The sequence below is a fragment of the Ipomoea triloba genome, chromosome 1, assembly GCF_003576645.1.
Source record: "Ipomoea triloba cultivar NCNSP0323 chromosome 1, ASM357664v1".
NCBI lineage: Eukaryota > Viridiplantae > Streptophyta > Magnoliopsida > Solanales > Convolvulaceae > Ipomoea > Ipomoea triloba.
The window spans coordinates 414,675-435,693 of record NC_044916.1 but is presented as its reverse complement, the minus strand read 5'-3'; the positions used below and the strand labels follow the sequence as shown (position 1 = coordinate 435,693).

The following is a 21,019-nucleotide window of genomic DNA, read 5'->3' as shown; positions in this document are numbered from 1 at the left end:
AGCCAGGAGGAGGGGGTACCCAATCATTAGCACAAGTCACTTGTAGTTGACCAGAACTGGAACCAGACAACCACGCTTCCTGCCATGTAGCAAGCAACATGGACGCATTTCATAAACCTGCCACTGCCTTTCGTTCCAAACAACATCATTACAGACCATCCACATAACCCAAAACCGGGCTACCATAGTGATACACACTTTCATATCCAGATCACGCAAGATTGTTTTCACAAAAGATGATTCATGTAGCACATCATCACAGCCCAAAAGTTGACAAGTTACCGGACATTCACATAAAATGTGAGGAATATTTTTGACCTCGAAGTTACAAAGAGGACAACCTCCTCCAATCCACACCCCTTTGGTTTTTAGAACCTCACGCACAAGTAAAATATGTCTCATGCAGCACCACAAGAGGTTCTTTATTTTCGGCGGCACCAGCAAGCTCTACAACCTTCGCCATTCCACAAACACCACTAAAACTTCTTGCGTGAGAAGGGCACAAGTTAACAAATGGTAACCATGTCTCATAGTATATTGACCTCTTATATCACCCTCCCAACACCAAGAATCGCGATGGTCGGGTGAAATAGGAGTGCTTAGGATCCTATTAACATCATGAGTATGAAAAATGTCACGGATCAGCTAGCTCCTCATCCCAGGTCCCTTCAGTAGTCATTAAGTTGCGCACTTTTGCATGGCGCAACTCCTCAATACAATCAGTATGGAGAGTAGAGTCATCAACATCCACCAGCCATCTCCAACCCCAAACCAGAGTATCCTTACCATCCCCTACCATGCGACAAACGCCTTCCTTAAGAAGATTCTGCCCAGCAAGAATACTACGCCAAATATAACTTGGGTTGTGGCCTAAACTCGCCGATAGGAAACAATTATAAGGAAAGTACCTGACCTTTAAAATTATGCATACTAAGGAACTAGGATTTGTTAGGATACACCAACCTTGCTTGGTCAAAAGAGCGATATTAAAATCATGTAACCTTTTAAAACCCATTCCATCGCTGCATCTAGGAAGAGTTAATCGAGACCAGCTCATCCAATTGATACCTCGTGAATTAGATCTTCCATTCTCCCATCAAAACCGATTCATAATATTCTTAATTGCGAGACAAAATATTCGTGGCAATAAGAACACACATAGCAAAAATCGACATGACTTACGCTACATTCTTTAACAACACTTCCTTCCCCACTCTAGAAAGGAGTTTCTTTTGCCAAGATTTATTGCTCAATTAGAGATCTAATTTATACAATCAATATTCATTTAAAAGCGTTATTTGACTTTTATCTTTTAATTTAGTAATAATTGCTCTAAAGTTAAAAATAAAAAAAGCAGTTCAGGTCGGATCTCTGCCGGAGCTCCAAAAAGGGGGCCCAGGATCAAGTTTTACGCTAACGCAATCAATCGTCGTCTCTCCCTTTCTTCGCGCGATCTCCCTCTCTTTCCCCTTCATCCATCGCCATCTCTGTTAGCTAACGTTCGAATAGGTACGACTCTCTACACCTTCACTTCTCTCTCACTATACTTGCAGCCGTCCATGAACGCCGTTACTGCTATTCCTATATACATATACATATACGTACTTGTCTGTATAATTGTATTGATATGCGCTTGCGCTATTACTTTTTAATTGTTAGTTGAAATTTTTAAATTTTGTAATGATCTAATTTGCATTTCCGTCTGATGTGTTCATTTTCCAGCTCAGTGATCACAAAATTTTGGAGCATAATCTCCGTTCCGTTTAATTATGTGCAGCATTTTGTGCATATTCGATTTGTTTTGGCGTTTCCGATTTAGATTTTTTTTTTTTTTTTTGGAGTGTTTTTTGGCTTGGCATGTATGGAATGTGGCTTTTGAACAATTTAATGGGGTACATAGTAAATCAGTTTAATTGTTTGTTGCCTTTGAGATTAGAATGCTGTATTGGTGATAGTCTATGGCTGCAGAGTTAGGCATTTGCAGCTGGAAATAGGAAATGTGTCCTTTAAGATTTTGATTGAAAGTTTTCGGAATTTCGGTTGTGGGTTTGAAATGCTGACTTCTATATTTGTGTTGTTTGTTCAGTACGTGGCGCTGAAGGTACAATGCAAAAGTGGATCGTTTGAGCAACATGTGGATGCAAAATCTTCACTTTGGTTTTGCAATATAAAGTCTGGATTTTCCCAAGTATGTTCTTGAAGGGTCTTCAGTGAAATAGAGGACCCTTCAGACAGGAATTTCGTGTTTAGCTAGCTCTTACAACCAATAAGACCATTTTCTCAGTGCCTACGCCGTGGTTGGTGTAGAAGTTCTATAAAGTTTGCTAAACATGCCAGCTGTACAAAAGCTTTATAATACTTGCAAGGCAGCACTTTCGACGAATGGGCCGGTTTCAGAAGAGGCTCTTGAAAAAGTCCGTGCTTTATTAGGTAGGAGGATGCAACGCATTGATGGTTGCTTAATGCTTTCCTCATAAACCCTAGTAGCTGGTTAAGTTTCTCTTGACACTATGCTATCTGCTTTCAAGCCTGTTGATCACTTTAATCAGCCATGCGACTTGGTAGTCAGTTCAGTGATACTATTTGCTTTTGTTTGTACTTAATTTATTATTTCTATGCTGATAGATTCTATTATATGATAACTTATGGAATGTTTATCAGATTACGTATTCTTGAACTGACCTTATATTGCTTGTGAAGCTAGGTTTTGGACCACATGGACCAACTAGGCTAGGTGCTGGATATGTTTGACTTGCTAATTGTGGGCCTGAAATTGAAGTAGGAATAATTATTATGCCCTTCAGTCAATGAGAAAACATGTTTATTACTTTATACTCCATATTTATCCTCAACATGTCCCTAACATCTAGGCCAAATACCCTTTTTTCTGATGGGCCAAAAACATAAATATTTTGGTCACAAGCAGCATGCAAGATTCATATCCATGGCCTTTTTCATGTTTTGGTATCATATATAATGTTATGTTTTGTCTTAACTAAAAGTTTATGGTTTTAGTGAGGATACACAAATATTATGCTATATTTATCCTCAATAATGATATTATGGAACATTTCTATGTTATCCTATCAGTTGTGTCACCTTTTTGAGGTTGAAGACAGTCCTTAGAAAAGGTAAAACATGAGAACATTGTAGGATAGTCATGTTGCAAGCTAGTTGGCTGTAAACTTATCGATATGATCTAGTTGAGAATTGCCTTGTACCCAAATATTTGCTGGTTGGCTGAACTTGTAGCTCATAGTTTAAGTGGATTGGTTGGCCAATGTAATAGCTCATAGTTTAGTTGGATTTTCCAGATGTATGTTCTCTTTTAGACTTCTTTGTCTTTTGATTTCATAGAACTTGGTTGAAGATTTGCTTGTAGGACATGCAAAAAATGAAATTAAGCTTCAATTTTCATAAGAGAACAACACCACTCATGATGTCAAATGTGCTAACTTCAATAGGCTAAAATGAAAAGGAAAATTTTTATCACCTTCCAAAGATTGAAAGCAAGCAGGGGCAATTGCAGGATTTGGATCAGTGGGACACACACACACACACTCATCTCTCTCTCTCTCTCTCTCTTTCTCTCTCTCTCTCTCTCTCTCTCTCTCTAATAATTCAAATTAGAAAAAAAAATTAATACGACATTTGAAATTCTGTCTCCATTAAATGTAAATTACATTTTGGTCTCTTGGAATATATATTGCAATTCTTTTTAATCACTTTTCTATTAAGTTTGACATTTTGACCCCACTAAATATAAATTTCACTTTTTTTAGTGGATTCATTCAACAATCTTAAACAACCTAAGAGTATACACGCGCACACATGTGCACGCACATACACTATTATTTTCTTTAAATCCGGTGGGGTCAACTCTGTTGACCCCATCGCGGAAGTGTATTGCAGTTGCCCTTGAATTCAGGTTAGAGGCATGTAACCTTTATGCCACTGACAGTTTGACAGATCAGACTAGTGGTATATGGTTTTTCTTCTTTTACCACCACAGAAAAAATGTGCTATGACATGGGCTTTGTACAATCCATTAACTCAGTTCTACCATCCTTTGCTGAAAATGAAAACTGTATTTGCAATTTAGATTAAGATGATCTGTGTTCTTGACAAGTGTGATCAACCCAGCATTGGTTTTGTGTATTTGAACTGTGGATTAGCTTATAAAATTGTTTGGCGAAATATTGAAGAGGCTGATTGTTTAGTTTGGGTCAGACCATCATGCTCATTTCCCCTTGTCATTAGACTGACTTATGTGGAAATTCTATGCATTAGCACAAGCTAGTTTGCAGTGAATCTATGCAACCTAGTGAATGGCATAAACAGATAGGCTGAATGTTTAACTGCACTGGAGCTATTCAAGCATAAGCTATGTGACATTGTGACCGCACATAGTTGTTGGCAGTTAGAGTTTGGATACACGATTTCAACTAATTGCCCAAAAGCTTGAGCCTAACACCAATGATTCACACACAATTTCTACAAACTTATGGTAATTAGTTTTGGAGTGGTATCGTGTAGCCAGTAAGATTGGTGCATCTAATAATATCCGATGCTGTACAGTATTAACTTTTGTGGCGTTCCTTTTATTTCAGACAAAATCAAGCCTTCTGATGTCGGTCTTGAACAGGAGGCACAATCGGTACGAAGTTGGACTGGTACTTTGCGCGTGCGTAACGGAAATCTTCGGTCAATGCCAACTATCAAGTACCTGCATTTACATGAGTGTGATAGCTTTTCTGTAAGTTTTTCAAATCTTTTTTACTGGGTTTTTATTGATTTGTTCTGTCACTGGAAGTGTGTTGAACACTTTTACAGATCGGAATATTCTGCATGCCTCCTTCCTCTGTCATTCCTCTTCATAACCATCCTGAGATGACAGTGTTAAGTAAGCTACTGTATGGTTCTTTATTAGTGAAAGCATACGATTGGATAGATGTACCAGGGCCTTCTGATCCATCTCAAGGTGTGTCATTTGAAGTGAATATTTTGCATCTGAAAGTTTTGAGTTGAACTACAGCACTATACTAATTGGTTCATGCTTGATCACCCCAGACTCTGGAACTTTTAGTTTATAGTTCCTTACTTTTCTTTGAATATTTGGATCTTTAATTATTTGATTTATTTCTTATTTCTGCTGGTACTGTTTTCACACTGTTGTCTTATGCAAATGCAAAATTTTTCTAGCAAATGTTTTTTTGGAGGGGCATGCACATGAGAGTAGTTCTAAGAGTTGAGAATTCATCTTGAAGCTTGGCAAAACAGAAATTTGGAATTTAAAGCTAAGCATAATAATGGATAGCTGTATATGCACCTGATAGGTCCCTGGCTAGACAAATATGTCTATAATTTTATTTTTTATTTTTTATTTTCACCAAAGTGGATGAATGAACTATGACTCACCTTGCATATAGTTTGGAGAATCAGATCTGTGATTGATTAACTCCATATTAGATTAGATGTGCAGATGAAATGGACTCATCTAGTTTAGTTTAAGCAGCAACTTCATCCAGCTCTTTAGCATACCATCTAGATGGTCCTGGCAAAGGAGTATTCATGTAACATATCTTGAATAGTCATTACATGTAAAGTTAATTATAATTTTATGGCTTTTGATCATTGATATTACAGTTCTTTATAGTATAACTGCAAAATATGTACAAGACTTGGTCTATACTTGTGCAAATTAGTTTGGTTAAAATTTGTTTGAAATGATACATCCTTAAAGGTAATTTAATCGAGTATAGACATAATTGTCATTATGACAGATTTTCTTATTCTTCTCATCTATCTGGGCTTTTGGTACTCTCATTAATTGCTCTGTTTCATGGGTTTCAGGTGCAAGACCAGCAAGGGTTGTGAAAGATTGTGAGATGAGCGATCCATGTGGTACCACAATTCTTTATCCAAGCAATGGCGGCAATATTCATTGTTTTAAAGCGATTACCCCTTGTGCGTTTCTTGACATTCTCTCTCCACCATACTCTTCTAAGGATGGCCGGCATTGCACTTACTTCCGGAAGTCTCCCAAAGGGGATCTTCCAGGTAACGGAACATTATGGCATCATTTCTCAATCATTATGAGTTTATCACATGACACATTTTAGCATTAAAATGTTGGTGCAATCTTTTCTTTACCTTGTAAAGGCGAGCTTGATGTAGATGGAGTCGCAATCTCAGAAGTGACCTGGTTGGAAGAGTTTCAGCCTCCCGATGACTTTGTAATTCGGAGAGCGCAGTACAAGGGGCGCGCCATTAAACCTTAGGCTTCATTTTGTTTTTGTCGAATCAGATTTTGGATACATCGAGCACTTGTTCATTCGGGTATTGGTGATTGGTGAGGTTAATTTATGGTATATGTCTCATAATCAATGTGAGAATAATGAGACTTGTGGTGGTCTGAGAATAGGCATTTCATATGTACATATTTATTAATATACCAATTACCATACATTAGTTTACTGACCTCACCTTGGAACTAGTGGGCAGTTAGACACTATTATTTGAAAAGAAATTGCACTCTGTTTTGTTCTCCCCAAAACATTGTTGTGTCAACTACATTGCCTGCACTTTTCATTTCAGTCTCATATCTTATTTTCAGGAGTCATAATTTGCCATCACCATATGTTAGTTGTTCTTTAAAAAGTTAAAGAAAATATGTTTATAATATAATATTTTTGTAACCAAATAATTTTTTTTTTACGTGAAAGCCTGCAACCGTTACCCGAATATGTGTTTTGGACGAAACTCACCCTGTGACCCTAGTTAGCAAATGATCACAATGCACAAAGAGGTAAATTAGCTTAGATTATGCATAGCTGATCAGTTCAAATCAAGAAAGTCAATAGACAACTCTTATAGAAAATTAAATTTGGAATTTTGTAATTACTAAACCAATTGTTTGAGCTATTCAGTTGGGGCCTACCAAATAATATTTTATATTATGATATATTGTGTTATTAAAAATAAAAATAATATCAAATGAACAAATTGGCTAGTGTTTACTTGATAACTATCTTGAAACTTTATAATAACATTAACAAAACTTGTAGATCAACTGACCATTCCCCGTGTAAGATTCTATCAAAAACCTTTGTGTTCATTGTAAGAGAAATGCATGTATTGTTTGTTCCAACAACATAGTAAATGACTAAATGTTTAACAATGGGGATCACCAGATTGCACCTCAGAACTTGGGTCCCTTGGATTTTCTGACAGGCATGGCCTTAAAGGTGAAGTTTTAATGGACAATGAAGGCAAGGTCCTGAAAAGCCATGAATCTGATGGAGTATTGGGCAAAGGTGGAGATTCTGGAACCTCCAAATGCATCATTTCCTGTGATTGTTTTAACTTTCTAGTTAAAGCTTCCTGCTTTATGGACCTTTCATCTTCTTCTTCGCTATCAGAATCAAGAGCGGTGATTGTGAGCTCGTAACGCTTATCAGCTTTCCTTCCTGATTTAGCACTGAATTCATAGTCAGAAGTTAACAGATCAAACTCCACAGTTTCTTGAACAAAAGGCTTTGTTTTGTCTCTGAAAGAAAAATCTAGGATGGGTTTATGTTGTGGTTTCATCTTTGTCACAGGAGAATCAGATCCCCGAACTGGAGATTCTACACGACAGCATGAATCTTCTCGCATTGAGCCACTGTGATCCGCCAGTAACTCCTGAAGTTTTCTGCTGAATTTTTTGCATGACCTCAGTGAATCAAGCCTGGGATTAGCCCTCAATCCTTGTGTGGGAAGGACAGCTTTCATTTCGTGTGTTTGAGGCAGTTCGCTATGGGCATTAGCCACTGATTTCTGCTTCGTTAAACCAGACATTGGGCGCTGTGAAAAGATAATCTGAACAAGAGTGCAGATAGTGAGAATTGGAGAAAGGGGAAAAAAAGACTAATGTGTTGAAGAGAGGAAATTAAAGTTGAAGGTGAAGTTAATTACCTCATCGTTTAGTCCGGTGCACGAACGAGCAAACGAGTATCTCTGCATTCTGCTCCCGGGAGAGGTGTGCACCCGAGTTTTTACACTCATTGCAGGCACAGGATTCAGGATGAAGATCGAGCTTCTCACACATAATCTCGGGACTACTCCACAGGCTTTAGCAGGGAATAATGTTTCATGTTTGTGCTCGTCGTCTTCACAATCATGGGATTGGTAACAATGCCATCCACCACTCGGCTCTAGCTGCAACCGAGGAGGCCTATCAGCCTTGGCCACATTCTTTCTCGGTCTTGGCAGCTCGTGAACCACTGATTGCTTCCCGGGAACATATATAGGCGTTTCTGAAGCCATCGTCTTAGCCCCTGGCAGAAACAGACCAATCATGAAATCCCGAGTTTCTGAACTTGTTCTATCCGGTTCATCTGAGCCCTTAAAACTCCCTGATTTACAATCTACAAAGAACACCTTAGATTTGGAACTCTCTGCATATGCTTCATCCTCAGATATCTCACTATCAAAGCATTGCTGGTTAGTTTTAGCCATTATTCTCCCATGGGGAAGCCTTGGAACAACACGAGGCCTCCCTGTGGTATCATTTTGCAGTTTCGCTCCATCCTTTGGCTTTCCCGGGCTCTCTTCCCAGACAAACGGCACAACTCCCGGACTCCTCACGGGATCCAGCTTCGATTCTGATCTGTAAAGAGCAGCCTGAGGAACACTATGAAGGGAAGAAGAATCATCAATCTTTCGTTTGTCATCTTTCCCCGATCGTCTTACTGACAAAATCGGTTGGTTAAGTTTTAGTTTCTTCTCGTCCTGATTCTTTCGCACCATGTTCTCAGCTTATGCCTGTGAACAACAAGAACAGATCACAAACAGCCCCTCTAATTCTCTAAATATCATCTCAGAAAACAATAAAAGCCATTCATTTTCAATTCCAAAACCTCCAAGATTCTAACTTTATGCCATTCAGCTAAACAATACACTTTTTACTAACTACCCAGCATCATAATTCATAAACCCAACAAAAAAAACATATGAAAAGACAGACAAGAATCCTAAAGAAATTACCTTTGACAAATGGAGGAACTTGGGATTCAAGACTGATATTCTGGGTTGATTGGAGATGCATTTTGCCAAAGAAAACCTCCCTTATATATATAAACTGGCTGCAAAACATTCCAGAACAGGAAAATTAAAGAAAACCCTTAAAGACAGAAAGGAAAAGGAAGAGAAGATGGCTAAAGAATAACCCAGTAACCAGGTTTATGCATGCACTTGGGATTTCTTGAGAGTGAATTAAGAGCATTAGCCCCTCTCAGTTTTTTATTTTTTTGATAGCTTCCATTAATGGAAACCTCCATTTTTATCAATTCTTTAAAGAAAAACTGGAATCTTGTATCTTATAAGCTGTACGGCTATAGAAATGAACCTTGTACAAGTGCATAACCAGTAAATTGAATTCATAGGATTTCCACTAAAGATTTTATCATCCTCTCATAACTTTCATCTTAAACATCTAATGTAGCTGCATAGACTCAAATGATTGGATACAACAAATCTTAAAACTTGAGGCTGATATTCTGCTAATCAGTGGTATTTATTTTCATACCTTAACTGTGATGCAAGGAAGGTTGTAGGCTTGTGAGGGCAAAAGGATGGATGTATTGTGGGAAAAATGCTCTCATTGAGAGTCGAACTCAAGACCTCCCGCTTACTAAGCGGGTGCTCTAACCAACTGAGCTATGAGAGCTTGTTATTCTGCATCCTTTACATATTTTTATATTGTAAATATTTGAAGTCTTCTTCATGTGTGACAATCCTTATATGCATTAATACACCCTATTAATGATGCTTACATTATAAGATATAAATTTTATACAGTTTGATGGGCAGGTTGCATTATTGGGTTGTTGAGAGAATGGTGAACCGGGACAATAGCGTTGGCTCAAGCCGTCAAGGCACGATTTATGTTGGAATGTTGGGTAAGGTGCGTGAAAGACAAAGAAAAAAGCCGTCAAGACAAATTCGGGTAGGAATGTTGGGTAAGGTGCGTGAAAGACATAGAAAAAAGTCCTAGTATGCATGGGAATAGGATAGGGGCAAGCAGTATACTTCTATACTATAATCTATCAATAGTATCTGTTCAACAATTCTGTCAACCCTGATTGAATGGAACTCGAAAACCTTCATTATGAAAAGTAACAGTATCTGATCAACAATTCTGTCAACCCTGATTGGATGAAACCCGAAAACCTTCCTTAAGAAAAGTAACAGTGATACCATCAAACCACAATGTAAAAACCTTAGTATAATTTGCATATTTTATGTATGAACAACAGAACAAGTGAAGATAAAGTACCACCAACTGAATTAGAGAAATCTCCAACCCAATCCGTCTAAAAATCGAGCTAAACAAGTCCAACTCATCAAACGAATCCAAGCAGTCCCATTAAGCCCATTTTGACAGCTCTAGAAGATACCTAACTCACTTAACAACACATTCTTGCAAGAGGGGATGGAGTTATGAAAATGGATAATCTTGCAATGAATTACAAGTTGACATCAATAACTAGAGTAGCTATTCTGACAACAGGCATGATGAACATCAACATATAACTTTATGGTCTGGATATTTCATGTTTCTAATTATGTTCTGCACCTATACATTTTGATAAATAAACAATGTAGCTATACATTTCGATAAATAAACATTGTAGCATTCTCAGATTCCCCAAACGCGATGATTTCTTTGAGGAGACAATAGAAATGTCGAGTGGATGCTGATTTTTCTTTAATATCCCATGTTGCAGAATCCTCAAACTTCTGCTTCTGAAAAATGCAGCAACAAAAAATTAAAATAAAATGTAGCAAATTAAAAGCATGAATAATTCTTAATCCTAATAATTAACATCGTATAACTCTCACTTCGGTTTAGGGTGTGTGTGTTTAATTATATATCTAACTCTCCTAGTAATAAATATAAAGTTCATACCAATTGACCATCGAGTTCATTGGATGTGTCCCAAAGCGTGTGGAATAGTTATAGTTCAGTCCTCTTGGGTCCAGTAACAGTCAATGCTTCCTCGATGGCTTGGGCAAAAGTGGCAATCTTGTATGTGAAAAACCCAACCAGCATTGGTATCAATTCAAGGTGCATTAGTCCATATTCGGGCACTACAATCCTTCGCAAAAGAACATCATATCGAGTCAGAATGGGAAGAAAAATACACTCAGTTTAATACCTAAGCATAATGTATGCCTGCTAAAATGAGATCTCTAAATGAAGTTTAGTATGCAATCAATTTTAATTGGCATCTCCGTTATGAAGATTAATTACGGTAGCAAAAAACCTTACTCGTTCCATCGGTTATAGAGCATGACCAGAACAACAGGAACCAATAGTCTCGGCTGCCCAACAGCTCCTCTGGAAGGATAAAAATATCCCGTAAGTTTACTAAATAAACCCAAAGTATTCTACCCTCTAGCCTCTAGGTCCTTTATAAGAATTTAAAAGAAAACGTACTTTATAAGCGCTCTAGGTCCTTCTGTTTGTATGGAATCCACGCTGTTTCCAAGCATGCGCATATACGCCAAAGAACCAAGCAGGCCAGCACCATAGCTGTACTCGATGACAAAATAACATTTACTTTGAGTTGCACTAATTTTTAAAAGCTTGTCATCTTTTGTTGGAACTAGGAAAACAAACAAGTGAAAGACAAAACAAATGCAAAGGAATCTACCTCGCTGCAATTTCAGGAGAATACGAAACATATGCTGATATCACACCAATACCGCCAATGCCTAAGGTGAGCAGCTGCAATTTGTTTTTCAACTGCACCAAAACATACTCTATGTATATTAAGAGGAAAGAAAAAAAAATCTAAACAATGCAGATTTCTACAAAGGCCATTACGCTACATAATTACATAAAGCAAATGAAAATCAGAATATACCTTAAGATACTGCTCAGCAGACTGGGCTGCCAATACTTTGGGGTCCCCTTTTGGTCGTTTCACCTCTCTGAACATCACATCCTGGGAGATAGAGAAATTCAGTCTCAATAAACAGATTGGTGCTTTCCTGTAACCTAATAGAGAAATTTGAGCAAAATTGTAAGATTTTTGAAGCAATTAAAGCATGGAGCCATGACATACACTGCCACCAGTTGCTGCCTTGGTAGCTTTCTCCCACTTCTCTTGCTCACGCTTTGTTGGTGCTGGTCTCCATCTTCGAGACATGCCTTTGCTAGTCTGCAAATCATTTCATTTGGAACAATGAAAGCCAAAGAGGGTGCAAATAACTTCAAAGAAAGGTCTTATCATACTCGAGTTTCCTCGGCTTTTTCTTCTAGGAAAGGTCTTGAAGGTGCTGTCAGTTCCTTGCTCAAGTCAACTTCCAAGCTAAAATCTCAAAATCGAATGATGTTAGCAGGAGAACGAATCATAAGAAGCACTGAAAATCTAAAGAAAAACAGCAAAAGATCACACCTGTCAAGGCTCATGACTCGGTTTATGCTTAGAAATCCGGATTCCTCTTCCTGTATTGAAACCCAGCAACAAATATATGAACATATTAACCAAAAGCTGTAAGGAGAATGCTCACTAAACAAAATGATATGCTTTTATCATGCAATACAATTATGCAAACAAGCTCTTCACAATATAATAATTCACACTATACCTTTAAGACTCAATAAAGCATAATCATCTGATAAAAAGATAACATTGTAGTTGATTGGCAACCACAAAATGCACCAACAGAAAAGACTAAGGCCCTGTTTGATAAAATAGTTAGCTTATCAGCCAATTTTGGCTTATTTGACCACTATTAGTTGTTTGACTCAGTTAAAAAATCAAAATAAGTGTTTGGTTAATTAGCTTTTTTAGCTCTAAAATGCTAAAATTCAAAAAGCTATTCAAAACAACCTTTTCAATTAATTTTTGAGAAAAAAAATTATACCAAACAACTATCATGTAACAACTAATTTACCAAACACCTCTCTACAATCATCTAATGTTATCAACTAGTCATATTCTAAGAGTCTCTAACCCAATCAGCTATCAGCAAAAGTTCTTTCCAGAGCTATCATAGACACCCATTCACTTCAACAATTGAAAACATCTAGAAACACACAAGTATGAAACTCAAAATCCAATGACCAATTGCCAAGAAAATTATATATATATATATATATATATATATATATATATATATATATATATATATTTTGAAATGGCCAAGAAAATTATACTAAATAACAGCATAAATGAAAAAAGATTAGACCTTTACTCAAAACCCAATGACCAATTGCCAAGAAAATTATATTAAATGACAGCATAAGTGAAAAAGATTAGACCTTTGGAGGAGCAGAGGGAGGATTAGAAGCAGTTTCAGCAGGGTCCTGAATGAGCTTCTTCATACGGTCCATGAATTCTTTGTTCCATATGAAATCATCGGAGGTGAGAGGGTCCTCATCGCCGCCCCAGTACTTCCGGAGCTTGGTGGTGGTGGGTGGGCCACCGTACTCCCCTGGTGCCACCCCGGTGGACCATTTCATTGGCTTCTTCTTTGGCAGTACAATTTTGGTCGGCCTTGGCTGCGACGCTGCCTCGCCTGAGTCTTGAGATATGGGCGTAGATGCAGCGGTCACCGGGAGGTAGCAATTCAATACCACCATTCTCTCTCTCTCTGCTATTTGGGTGGAGAGAAATGGAGATGACGCAAAATGGAAAATATCCTTGTGCACTGTGGTGATGGGTGTTCTCACTACTTCAGTTGATTTCAACAAAGCGATTGAAGTTGCAATACGACACCGTTTTCGTTGTTTATGCGAAACCCCGGTGGATTAAAGCACTTTTTGGGGGAGTCGTGTAATCAAAGCAATGCTTATCTTTGATTTTATTTACTTTTTGTTCGATCCGTAATGCTGTATTATAATAGAGTTAGTAATAATCTTTGCCATGCAAATTATTAGTATTTGTCTATTTGAGTCTTTTGGTGCCTAATTGTTGTATTCTTGGTGGGATTCACATAATTGACAAAAATCAAGCTTTTACAAAACTCTTTTTCTTTTTCTCTGCTCACTCTTTCTGATCCAAATATGCATTGTTTCCTTAAAACCACACTAAAATGTATTAATGGAGATGCTCTTATTTTTTTTTTTTTTTGATAAAAGAAGAGGGATGGAAACCCGGGAAAATTACACTACATGGACCCCCCTACCACGTGGGACATTCCTCTGAAAACTAGCTCCTACAAGATCCTCAAAATACAGCTCTCGTAAGTCATTAGGGATCTCTTGATACTGAAAATACTTAGTATGGAGACTCATGGCTCCAAAAAATATGGAAAAATCGTATTTCCTCGAACTCTTGAGCCTTAATGGAGATGCTCTTATGATTCAATTCTACCAACTCAATCCATTACATAAACAAACAAATATAGTTTGTTTTAGACCCATTTTAGATAGTCAAACTGTTTTACTATCTAACATGCCATTTATCAACGTGAACAAGATCGGTCTCCCGACCTACGAGATTATATATGTTCTGTATATCTACCCCAACTATCTTCACCCTCTTAAACACATCGTCAGTCATCACGCCTCAGTGCCAGCGCATCCAAAAGAAAAGAAAGAAAGAAAAAAAGGTGGAGAGAGAAAGTGTTTTCAGAGTCTCACTCGTCGGCCGGCGGCAACTACACACGTCTGAGTTTGATCGGCGATGGCTTCCTCCCCCGAGCGCGATAACTTCGTCTACGTCGCCAAGCTCGCCGAGCAACCGGAACGCTACGACGGTTAGGGTTTCCCTCTCCTATTTTCCCTCTCGATCTGTATGCATGTATATGTTTATGCACATTTGGAGATCTCAATTTAGGGTTTTATTTAGTAGAGGTTTTATTACTTAATTCTGCTGAAATTTTGTTTGATTACTCCAATAATTCTGTAAGTAGCAGAAAGATCTAACTCCAGAACTTCAAATTTCAAACAAAGAGATGAATCAGATGACTTGTAAAGTTGAAATCAGCATTAGCAATAGTAATGTATACACAGAAACCTTACTGATTCAAGAATGTAAACAATGTTATATGCATTTAGATCTAGTATTTGACATTGCATACACAAAATTGAGGATGAACAAAGGTCTTAGAACTACGAATTTTCTGAGTATCTATTTGGATTCTACAGATTCTGTGACATATATAGACTAGATTCTGTTATCTGTATATAAAGTTGCCTAAATCAAGAAACGATTTGGGTTTGGGTTTCGGGTTGGGTGAGAACCCAGGAGTGATGAACCCAATCAAGATGGACTCTGATCCTATCTTTGTGATAGAGAATCTCGTCGCCGGTGGTCTCGAAGAAGACATAGTAACGGCTCCCGATTTTCCCGGTGATCTTGCCGACCCACCAACCGTCATTGTCGAAGGCGTCCACTTCCTCGTACATGTGGAAAAAGGCGGCGGTCACTTGCGGCGGCTCCGGCCGGATTTCGGCGCCGGGAACCGCCTCCGTTAGCGGCCCTGAGAAGTCGTCTTTCACCAGAGTTTTGTATTGGACCACGTAGCCCTTGCCGCCGGGCAACTCGTCCACCACCGTCGCCTCATAGTAGGACCCCACGAAGCCTTCCTCGTTGCTTGCCACCTCCACCACGTCGCCCCTCCGGTAGCCCACCGTTTGCAGAGTCCTCATGTTCTTGATTTTCCGGGAGAAACGATTTTGAGAGAGAGAAAGAGATTGCAGTTTACGTAACGTACGCTTGTGGGTTTTTATATAGGAAAAAGAAAAAAGGGAAATCCGGTTCAGAATTCAAAATAGGAAAACCGAAAACTTAATTATAATACATATTAGGAATCATTGTTTCCCAATTCCCACTTCTCTAGTAGTATCCTCACCGTGGGCAGACCACAGATTACATGCCCATATAAAATACAAAAACGACAAACGAAAAAAGATTGGCTTTATAAACCGACCATTATTTTTGACTTCTTTTCTTGCTGCACAAGGGTTATATATTACATTGGCTGAAAATTGATTAGATTTTTTTTCAACAACTTTTCAGTAAAGCCTGTTGTACTATATTTTTAGTACAGTATTATATTCGATGTGTACGGGTGTTCAAATTTCAGTGAAAGTTCAATTAATCGATCGAATCGAAGAATTTCGGTTAATTATTTTTAACTGAAATATTTCAGTTCGCTTAATGGTTAGAGTTTCGTAAAATGTCAGTTAATGGTTAATTCGGTTCGAAACTATCGGTTAACCAAAATTTTAAATACATAAATAAATAAATATATAATGTAAAATCTCTAAAATTAAAATGAAATCCCTATGGACTATGGATGTTTGGACTGTAGATTTTGTATTGAAGTTATGGATTTATTATTATATGTATTTTTTAAAGATTTAAAAATTTTAGCTAAAAACATTTCAGTTTATCTGTTAACCGATTGATTAATTGAAAAAAAATTCAGTTCAGTTAATAGTTAAAGTATTAAAATTCGATTAAAACGGTTCGGTTAATCAAATGCATACCCCTACGAAAAAGTCATAAGTGTAATTAATGATTTAAAATTCTTGATAAGTGTTTTGATTTTATTAGAGAAAAAAAAATGTAGTATTATTTGAGACATTAATTATGCATATGTGATAGTTGTATTTTCTTTCATTAGATTTCTTAGGACAAATGTTTAATTTAGAGTTCAAGATATTTAATATAATGCAATTCGATATAAGTTTAGTCCAACTCAAAGTTATATATAGTCAAACATGTGACATGTAGTGTCATCATCTTACTTCTGACTACGGCCGTAAATTTTTTTGCCATACTTTTTAACCATTGAGAATGGTTCCAAGTTCCAACAAGGTAACATGCTTACTGATCATGCCCTAACCCTCAATGTATATAAATACTGCCATGTCAATAGTGACTAAGACACAACATGCAGTGCTACAACATTTATTCCACTCACTCCAAACTCTCTTAAAAGTGGCATCATCACTTTTTTTGTCTTCATCAATCCCCCATAAACACTCGACACAAATCACTGTTGGTAGTTTTTATTATCCATGATATGAGTATGCATTCGTTTAATTAAAATTTTACAAAACCTCTGACCATTAATCGAACCGAAGTATTTTGTTTAAAATACAGTTAACTGAAATTCTTTAGTTCGATCAGTTGATTGAACTTAAACCAAAGTTTGCACACCCCTATCCAGAAATAATAAGCTACGTTAATGTGAAAAATAGATAAGTAAATGTGAACAAAGGCAAAATTTTATATATCAAGAAATCTTAGTGCACAAGGTAAAACCAGACTACATTAAGAGTTCAAAAGTCCAAAAATCCCTCCTATTGAGGGATAGACATGCTTTTATATAGTATGTACTATATAATAAAAAGCATGTACTTGGGGCATAACTTAATGGTCAAAAGTCTGAAGTGTGGATATAGTATCCAACAATTAGGTTCAAATTCTCATAGCCTAGGAAAAAAGCAAGTACTTTGGCCTAGCGTCACTAAAACACATCTCGCGATTTACCTTATCTAGCAATCTCCAAAGTAGGGAGATAAGGAATCTTCAAGTTTAGAGTTTAAACCTATATGTGTCAATATCCCATTGACAATAAAGGCTTAGGCATTCAACTATTTGCCGTCAAATTGTTTATGTCACATACCTACTCTGAAGTGACTCGAATCAATGAGACAACCGAAGAGACATTTCACATGCCACTTATCATTTTGAGCAAGATCGGTCTCCCGACCTATGAAGTTGATAAAGACATTACAACGATGAAAAAAGAATATATATGTATGTATATGTATATATATTACAATTTTTTGATTTACTAATAATAAATGAGGATGTCTCAACTGAAATTGCTCCCATTAAATGGCGACGTGGGAAATCTATCCAATCGTACATGGGCGGAGTCTACACGAATGTTGGTGGTTGGTTAGCTTGCAGGTAGTTGCAGCAAAGGGGGGGTCAATCTCAAAGAGATCAGAAGTTAAGGGGCGAAATCGAAATTAATCGCAATTTCTTTCATCCGAAATTACGCCAAAATCAATTACCGGGGTCCACTCTCCCGACCGCTCAAAAAATAGTCGCCGAGTAAACACATCGTCAGTCGTCACGCTTCAGTGCCAGCGCAGCCAAAAGAAAAGAAAAAGGTAGAGAGAGAAAGTGTAGAGAGTCTCACTCGTCGGCCGGCGGCAACACACACGTCTGAGTTTGATCGGCGATGGCTTCCTCCTCCGAGCGCGATAACTTCGTCTACGTCGCCAAACTCGCCGAGCAAGCCGAACGCTACGACGGTTAGGGTTTCCCACTCCTATTTTCCCTCTCGATCTGTATGCATGTATATGTTTATGCACATTTGAAGATCTCAATTTAGGGTTTTATTTCTTAATTCAGTTGAATTTTGCTTGATTACTCGAATAATTCTGTTAGTAGCAGAAAGATCTAACGCCAGAACTTCAAATTTCAACTTTCCGTTGAGTGTGAATACTGAGTTACTGACTAGTATCTTGAGATCCAGTCCTGTTTTGCTTCAATTACTATCAAAAGTTGGTTCTTTTTGCAAGTCAAAATTGGTCTCTTTTTCCTCACTGAGTATATGTTGGGAAATTGGAATTGGACTGAATCTAACCCAGGATGCTATTTTTGCTGCTCAATTATGGCAGAGATGGTGGATGCGATGAAGAGTGTGGCGAAAATTGGAGTGGAATTGACAGTGGAGGAGAGGAATCTGCTGTCAGTTGGGTACAAGAATGTGGTGGGGGCCCGGAGGGCGTCGTGGAGGATCTTGTCCTCCATCGAGCAGAAGGAAGAGTCGAGAGGGAATGAGCAGAATGTGAAGAGGATAAAGGAGTACAGGCAGAAGGTGGAGACGGAGCTCACCAACATTTGCGGTGATATTATGACTGTGATTGATGAGCATCTTATTCCCGCATCCACTGCTGGGGAATCGACTGTGTTTTACTACAAGATGTGAGGGGATCTGGCTTAATGTTTATGTCGTTTGCTGTTCTTAGGCTTTGGGTTTTTGTTTGTTTGATTTAGTTTTTGGTTGCAGGAAAGGGGATTACTATCGGTACCTTGCTGAGTTCAAAACTGGTAACGATAAGAAAGAGGTTGCTGATCTTTCTCTGAAAGCATATGAGGTATAAATGCTTGTCTGTTATTGATCTTTCTATGTTTGAACTTTGAACAAAAAGAAAGGTCTACGTTTCAATGATTTTTCATATTTTGCTTGCCAAGGGCTACCATTTTAACCATATAATCTCTGTTTCTTCTTTTTGTCGCTTGACTTTGAATTCTGAACTCAGATGTGTGCTCATTATTCCTCTAATTTCTTGTAGACGGCTACCACTACGGCTGAAGCTGAGTTACCACCTACACATCCTATTCGCTTGGGATTGGCTTTGAATTTCTCTGTTTTCTACTACGAGATCATGAACTCTCCTGAAAGGTGTCCGTTTTTCTCATTTCTCATCTTGAGCACAATACTTTTGAGCAATTGAACTTGAATCTGTCTCCTTGAGCATAATTGCTTTGAACCCTGTTCTTGATATCATTCTTTTAAAAAATTTCAGGGCTTGTCACCTTGCAAAGCAGGCTTTTGATGAGGCAATTTCTGAACTGGATACCTTGAACGAGGACTCCTACAAAGACAGTACCTTGATAATGCAGCTTCTCAGGGACAATCTCACTTTGTGGACTTCTGATATCCCGGAGGATGCAGGTATATGTGATCATTTTTCTCAAGGACGTAATGAGTTTACTTACTGTTTCTTAAATATTTTGTTTATCTCACAATGCCTTGTGCCTTCGACTCTTCGAGTCTCATTACAATTTATGGTTCACAATTTTGACAGAAGACGCTCACAAGGGGGATGCTCAGAACAAAGCTGGAGGTGAGGATGCAGAGGTGGGTTGTCAAATATCTCCTGTTCTATTTTTCGGTTGTAAAATTTCTAATTCAGACAGAACATCTTACCAATCGAAAATACATTTATTGCCATGTGTTTGCAGTGAACGATGGAGACAATTGATACCTCCCTCCCATGTGTATTTGGAGAAAAGAGAGGATGCGTATTCATGTGGGGACATGTTTATTTCTTAAAATTGTTATAGATACTGATTGTCGTCGGTGTATCTTGTTATAGCTTGCTTTTTATCTTTTTTTTTTAATTTGGAAGTCGACATGTGCTTTGATTTGCATCACCATGCCTTTTCCTCCTCTCTCCATATAGTTGAATGGCTTTAGCCTTTAGAAGAAGATTGGTTCTGTCTGTAGGTGGTTTTGTTTTTCAGGTTACTGCCAGCAGTCTAAATATGTTCCTTTCATCCTTTCTAACTCTCTCTTGTGATTTCAATAATGACCTGCAGAACCTTTGACTACATGGCTCTGCATTACATCATTGTGTTCTTAAGTCTTTAACAATCATTTATATTCACTCTAGATGTATCTTTGAGCAAAATTATATGCAGAAGCAGATTGTTCTATAATGCTATGTAGATATGGCTGAAACATGAAAACGCAATTTAAGTTGGAGTAAACTAACCTGCTTTACCGGGCATCTCCTTCTTCCCTGCATCAACTGAGTCCTAGGGTTCCTGCAGTCACTGATGAGCACGAAGCTGAATTCTCGCCCCTGAGTTCACCACCGCTGTCATTTCCAGCCAGTCCAACGTCGATATTATCAGTAGTATATGAAGCTATGGAGTCACCATTACTCGAGAGTTTTTGCTTCTTTGCCCTTCCCGTTCTCTTGTTGGGTGGAGGTGGAGCAGGAACTTTAGATCTCTGGAACTGGACTTGGGAGGAGTCGCGGTTGAGTCCATTGAAGGTGTGGAGCGAGGTCACACAGCACTCCTGCCATTTGAGATCATCAAGGTCTTTGATCACCTCTTCCACAGTCAAATGCACATGAGATGATACGCTGTCGTCTTGCAGCGTTGAGCGCCCTGGGTTCATCAGCTCCAATGAATCCACAGCCTCCAACACAAGTTTCTGGTAGTACATAATTTGCAGGAAAATTTAACTGATGAAA

At 38.1% G+C, this 21,019-nt stretch overlaps 4 protein-coding genes and 1 non-coding gene across 7 annotated transcripts; 2 read left to right on the top strand and 3 right to left on the bottom strand.

Moving 5' to 3' along the window:
- The first annotated feature begins 1,353 nt into the window (after positions 1 to 1,353).
- LOC116018779 (plant cysteine oxidase 4-like) lies at positions 1,354 to 6,556 on the top strand. Its single transcript, XM_031258774.1, has 6 exons — positions 1,354 to 1,509; positions 2,087 to 2,430; positions 4,611 to 4,756; positions 4,834 to 4,981; positions 5,854 to 6,060; positions 6,163 to 6,556. Exons 2-6 carry the CDS (start codon positions 2,331 to 2,333, stop codon positions 6,279 to 6,281), a joined length of 720 nt encoding a protein of 239 aa, XP_031114634.1. The 5' UTR covers positions 1,354 to 1,509; positions 2,087 to 2,330; the 3' UTR covers positions 6,282 to 6,556.
- Positions 6,557 to 7,119: 563 nt separating this feature from the next.
- LOC116001860 lies at positions 7,120 to 8,809 on the bottom strand. Its single transcript, XM_031241812.1, has 2 exons — positions 7,957 to 8,809; positions 7,120 to 7,860 (listed from the first exon to the last, which is right to left on the bottom strand). Exons 1-2 carry the CDS (start codon positions 8,788 to 8,790, stop codon positions 7,174 to 7,176), a joined length of 1,521 nt encoding a protein of 506 aa, XP_031097672.1. The 5' UTR covers positions 8,791 to 8,809; the 3' UTR covers positions 7,120 to 7,173.
- An 826-nt stretch (positions 8,810 to 9,635) lies between these two features.
- TRNAT-AGU lies at positions 9,636 to 9,709 on the bottom strand. Its single transcript has one exon. It is a non-coding gene; the product is annotated as a tRNA-Thr (tRNA).
- A 766-nt stretch (positions 9,710 to 10,475) lies between these two features.
- On the bottom strand, positions 10,476 to 13,720 carry LOC116016445 (protein CONSERVED ONLY IN THE GREEN LINEAGE 160, chloroplastic). The gene is made up of 10 exons (XM_031256706.1): positions 13,316 to 13,720; positions 12,447 to 12,496; positions 12,284 to 12,359; positions 12,114 to 12,209; positions 11,913 to 11,993; positions 11,700 to 11,791; positions 11,483 to 11,578; positions 11,315 to 11,383; positions 10,952 to 11,141; positions 10,476 to 10,788 (listed from the first exon to the last, which is right to left on the bottom strand). The coding sequence occupies exons 1-9, from the start codon at positions 13,634 to 13,636 to the stop codon at positions 11,000 to 11,002; spliced, it is 1,023 nt and encodes a 340-aa protein (XP_031112566.1). The 5' UTR covers positions 13,637 to 13,720; the 3' UTR covers positions 10,476 to 10,788; positions 10,952 to 10,999.
- Positions 13,721 to 14,565: 845 nt separating this feature from the next.
- Positions 14,566 to 20,422, top strand: LOC116025050 (14-3-3 protein 9-like). Of its 3 annotated transcripts, none has more exons than XM_031266125.1 (7): positions 14,566 to 14,754; positions 18,647 to 18,953; positions 19,039 to 19,126; positions 19,325 to 19,434; positions 19,559 to 19,707; positions 19,841 to 19,893; positions 19,998 to 20,422. In XM_031266125.1, exons 1-7 carry the CDS (start codon positions 14,682 to 14,684, stop codon positions 19,998 to 20,000), a joined length of 783 nt encoding a protein of 260 aa, XP_031121985.1. In that variant the 5' UTR covers positions 14,566 to 14,681; the 3' UTR covers positions 20,001 to 20,422. The 3 variants fall into 3 exon arrangements, with proteins under 3 accessions (XP_031121985.1, XP_031121993.1, XP_031121976.1); XM_031266133.1 differs by lacking the exon at positions 14,566 to 14,754 and adding an exon at positions 18,078 to 18,277 and having other exon boundaries at positions 19,844 to 19,893; XM_031266116.1 differs by lacking the exon at positions 14,566 to 14,754 and adding an exon at positions 18,079 to 18,277.
- Positions 20,423 to 21,019: the final 597 nt, after the last annotated feature.